At 34.2% G+C, this 3,802-nt stretch overlaps 1 protein-coding gene across 1 annotated transcript; it reads left to right on the top strand.

Moving 5' to 3' along the window:
* The first annotated feature begins 2,484 nt into the window (after positions 1-2,484).
* LOC307163471 (uncharacterized protein) lies at positions 2,485-3,602 on the top strand. The gene is made up of 5 exons (XM_079879509.1): positions 2,485-2,542; positions 2,683-2,811; positions 3,090-3,185; positions 3,281-3,363; positions 3,461-3,602. Exons 1-5 carry the CDS (start codon positions 2,516-2,518, stop codon positions 3,489-3,491), a joined length of 366 nt encoding a protein of 121 aa, XP_079735635.1. The 5' UTR covers positions 2,485-2,515; the 3' UTR covers positions 3,492-3,602.
* The last annotated feature ends 200 nt before the right edge of the window (positions 3,603-3,802 follow it).

The following is a 3,802-nucleotide window of genomic DNA, read 5'->3' on the forward strand; positions in this document are numbered from 1 at the left end:
CGATGGAGTGTTATATATATGTCTCTAGCTGGTAAAATCAATTGTGTTAAAATGAATGTGTTACCCAGATTATTATATTTGTTTCAGAGTCTTCCAATTTTTCTGCCAAAGTCCTTTTTTCAGTCAACTAATAGATTGCTGTCTTCCTTTATTTGGGGTGGCAAAAAACCAAGAATACGTAGAGAGCTTCTTGAGAGACCAAAAAAAGATGGAGGATTGGCTCTCCCGAATTTGTTAAATTACTATTGGGCAGCAAATTTACAAAAAGTTGTTTATTGGTTTCAGTCTCCACATACGGACTGGTGTGCAGCGGAAGCTAAATCATGCCAGTCAACATCACTTGCCGTGCTAATTACAATGAAGTCACCATTCTCACCATCGCAGTTTTCCTCAAGTCCAGTTGTAATTTCGACTCTCAAAATATATAACCAGTTCAGACAAGCATTTCAACTCACAGATTTTTCCTTGGAAAACCCCATATGTAATAATCATCTTTTCCCGGCTGCCAAGCTAGACTCTACTTTCAAGCAATGGCAACACCTAGGCCTAGTTAAATGTAGTGACTTTTTTATTGATAATACTTTTGCTAGTTACAATGATCTTGTTAAAAAATTTAGTCTTCAAAACTCAGATTTTTTTCGATTTCTTCAGGTTCGTCACTTTATCCAAGCCCACTGCTCTGTGTTTCCACAATTGCCCTCTGAGTCACGTTTAGATTTAGTTCTGAGGGTCCCTTCACACCTTAAGGGATTTATTTCAAAAATATACAACCTGATCATGTCGTTCCAAAATGTATCAATAGAAAAGATCAAAACAGAATGGATAGGAGAGTTAGGAATCGACATATCTGAAGACACCTGGGATAGAGCTGTTGATCGAGTAAATGGGACTTCATCTTGTGCAAGACTCAATCTGATTCAGATGAAAGTTCTCTACCGTATTCATTACAGTAAAACAAAATTGGCTAAACTGTACCCAAATATAGATGAAACGTGTGACCGCTGCAAGGCATCAAAGGGAGATCTAACCCATATGTTTTGGTCATGTCCTAAACTGAGACAATTTTGGTTTTCAGTCTTTGAGGTTTTAAACTCAGCTTTTAAATTAAAAATTCACCCTAACCCAATAATGGCTCTGTTTGGAGTCAGAGGTGACGACTTCCAAATAGATAAAAATAAAGAGAATGCCCTGGCTTTTGCCACATTAATAGCTAGAAGAAGAATTCTCCTAGAGTGGAAATCACACAATCCACCTAATATGTCATCATGGCTTGGTGATCTAATGATGTTTCTAAAAACTGAAAAAATTAAATATTTTCTCAGGGGATCAACCAGAACATTTTACAAAACATGGGACCCTTTAATAAACTATTTTGAGAAGAATATACTCCTCACTCTTTAAAGTAATTTGAGGACACCCTCCCCTCCTTCCTTCCTTTATTTTAGTCTTTTTTTTATTTTTTATTTTTTTTTATTTTTTTTTATTTTATTTTTTAATTTTTTTATTATTATTATTATTATATATATATATATTTTTTTTTTATAGCATCTGGGGTGTTGTGTTGGGATGGGAATCTGTAGGTGAAAATGTTGAAAAAAGCAAAGCCTTTAATAGTGTTTGTCACTGAATACTTTCAATGTACCTTGTTCTGATAAAAAAAAATAAAAAAAGAAATATCGCATCCTTAGAAGATTGGACTGTGTCCAGTCCAAAGCAATGGAACAGAGATGATGGAAGGAACTGTGGTGTTTTCGTATGCACAGTGAGTTAACTGTTTTTATATAAATGTATTATGTTGATTTTGTTTATATATTTTGTGATATAATTTTTATATGTAACTGTGACTGATTCTGTTAAATCGTTTTTGGACTAGATGGCAGAGATGGAAGCTAAAAATATTAAAATGTGCCAGGAAATTCTGCACAATGAGCAGATGGCATATCTTCGTCTTTACCATGCCTCGTGCATGGTGAAAAATCTGCAACCAGAGGTATTGCTGGGAATTTTTAAAAAAACTTTACAGTTTACAGGGTTTGCCAAGCTTAACATGAAAACATTTCCTAGGACTTTCCACCTGAGGTTAAAGCAGTCCAGAGTGCAACAAAAAACAGCTGTATGGCCCAGGATTTTGAAGTCTGCATGTACCAAAAATATCTATCAAAGTATGTAATGACTATTTCATTTCCATTTGGTCTACAGTTTTGATTAAGCAGTTACTCATTGTTATCATGTATCTGTCTGCAGAGTGATGCACCCACAAATCAAGTCACTGGGCTGGATTCAGTGTGACCTTTGCCAAAAATGGCTGCATGCTGACTGCGCTGGCATCAGTCTTGAAGTGGTCACAGCAGAAACATCGTTCAGCTGTGGATGTGACACTAAACATGTGCATACCTTTGAGAAGTATGTTTTACCTTAACTTATATCTTTTGCATAATAAATTACAATACAGGTTTTAATGCCACTTTGATTTTACAGAACATTGGCACTCTTAGAGCAGGGCTGGTTGGTTGACATGGTAATAGAGGATCAAGAGATCTTGGTAAATATTAAAAATTACTAAGCAGACCATTTTACTGTGTGTGTGTGTGTTTTATGTGTCTGTGTGTGTTGCATTTATTAATCTAATGTTTTATTCTTACAGTTGTCTTTTGTAACTTTTGTAACTATATAACATTCCAGAATTTACACGAAGTCTTGAAGACTGACACAATCCGATCCAACAGGATGTTTTTATTTAAACATCCTACATTTTCTCCAAAGCTCAAGATGAAGTTCAATGAAAAGTTTTGTTTTTTTGATGAAGAACAGGTAACATTTCACATTGTTGCCTTGTTTAACAATTTATATAGTAAAAATAAGTTTGTATTTATTTATGTTGAACCATTAAGAATACAAGACTGTATACAGATGCATAAGAAAATAAATGTCAGACATATTTGAACATCTCACATTTCATCACATCCGTACTCTATCAATGTAGATTTTCAGCAGATTTTTTTTTTTACAAAGTTAATATATACATTGTAATAAATTTTTAAAGCATATAAATGTTAATAAGTACAATTTTAACAATTGTTTTGCTACAGACCGAGAGGATAATTGAAAGATTATACACGGTAACACAACTGCCCAGAGACTCCCTGGAAAACACAACCTACATTCTTGATGTTTTGACCCCTGAGGTACATATACAGACGCTTTGATACAGTACATTGACAAAAGCATTAAATGCACAGTACATACACCTTTCATAACTGTATCTTCTTATCTTTTAAAGCTAACACTCTTAATTCTGCACAAGACGGAGGGCTTTCACAGGTTCCAGGCAGAAATGGCTTTACAGTCAAACTTTGGTTTGGAGTAAGTCTTTTTTTTTACTGTTGTTGTTGTTGTTGTTTTGTTCCTCCTTAAAACATTTCCAAAAAACTTATACCCCTGTCCTTTTTTTCTTTTAAAGGGTGAAAAAATCAAATCCACCATGGTTTTGAAGGCATTTCATGAGCGGGAATTTTGTCCTGTGTGATAAGGGAGGTCGGCTACAACTGAGCAACTGTACTTCTGGCCAAAGAGCAGAGGAGGCCCTCTGCAAAATCTGTTTCATGCCCTGTCTCCAAATTATGTTTCTGTAAAGATCCATATTTATGTAAAGATTGTTATTGAAATATTGATTTAAATACATGTTTATACATATTTACCGTAATATATTTATAAAAATGTATGTGAATAAAATATTTATTATCATAACAATGCGTGAACATTTCAATAGGGGACTTTTTGGAAGTTTATTTACAAGAAATCG

This window comes from Squalius cephalus (assembly GCF_949319135.1).
Source record: "Squalius cephalus genome assembly, chromosome: 8".
Lineage (NCBI taxonomy): Eukaryota > Metazoa > Chordata > Actinopteri > Cypriniformes > Leuciscidae > Squalius > Squalius cephalus.

Excerpts from the sequence above, each read along its gene's own strand:
- LOC307163471 (XM_079879509.1), top strand. The coding sequence starts at position 2,516 with ATGGTAATAGAGGATCAAGAGATCTTG. Across the intron at positions 2,812-3,089 it reads GTTTTTTTGATGAAGAACAG|ACCGAGAGGATAATTGAAAG; the intron begins GTAACATTTCAC and ends GTTTTGCTACAG. Across the intron at positions 3,186-3,280 it reads TTGATGTTTTGACCCCTGAG|CTAACACTCTTAATTCTGCA; the intron begins GTACATATACAG and ends TATCTTTTAAAG.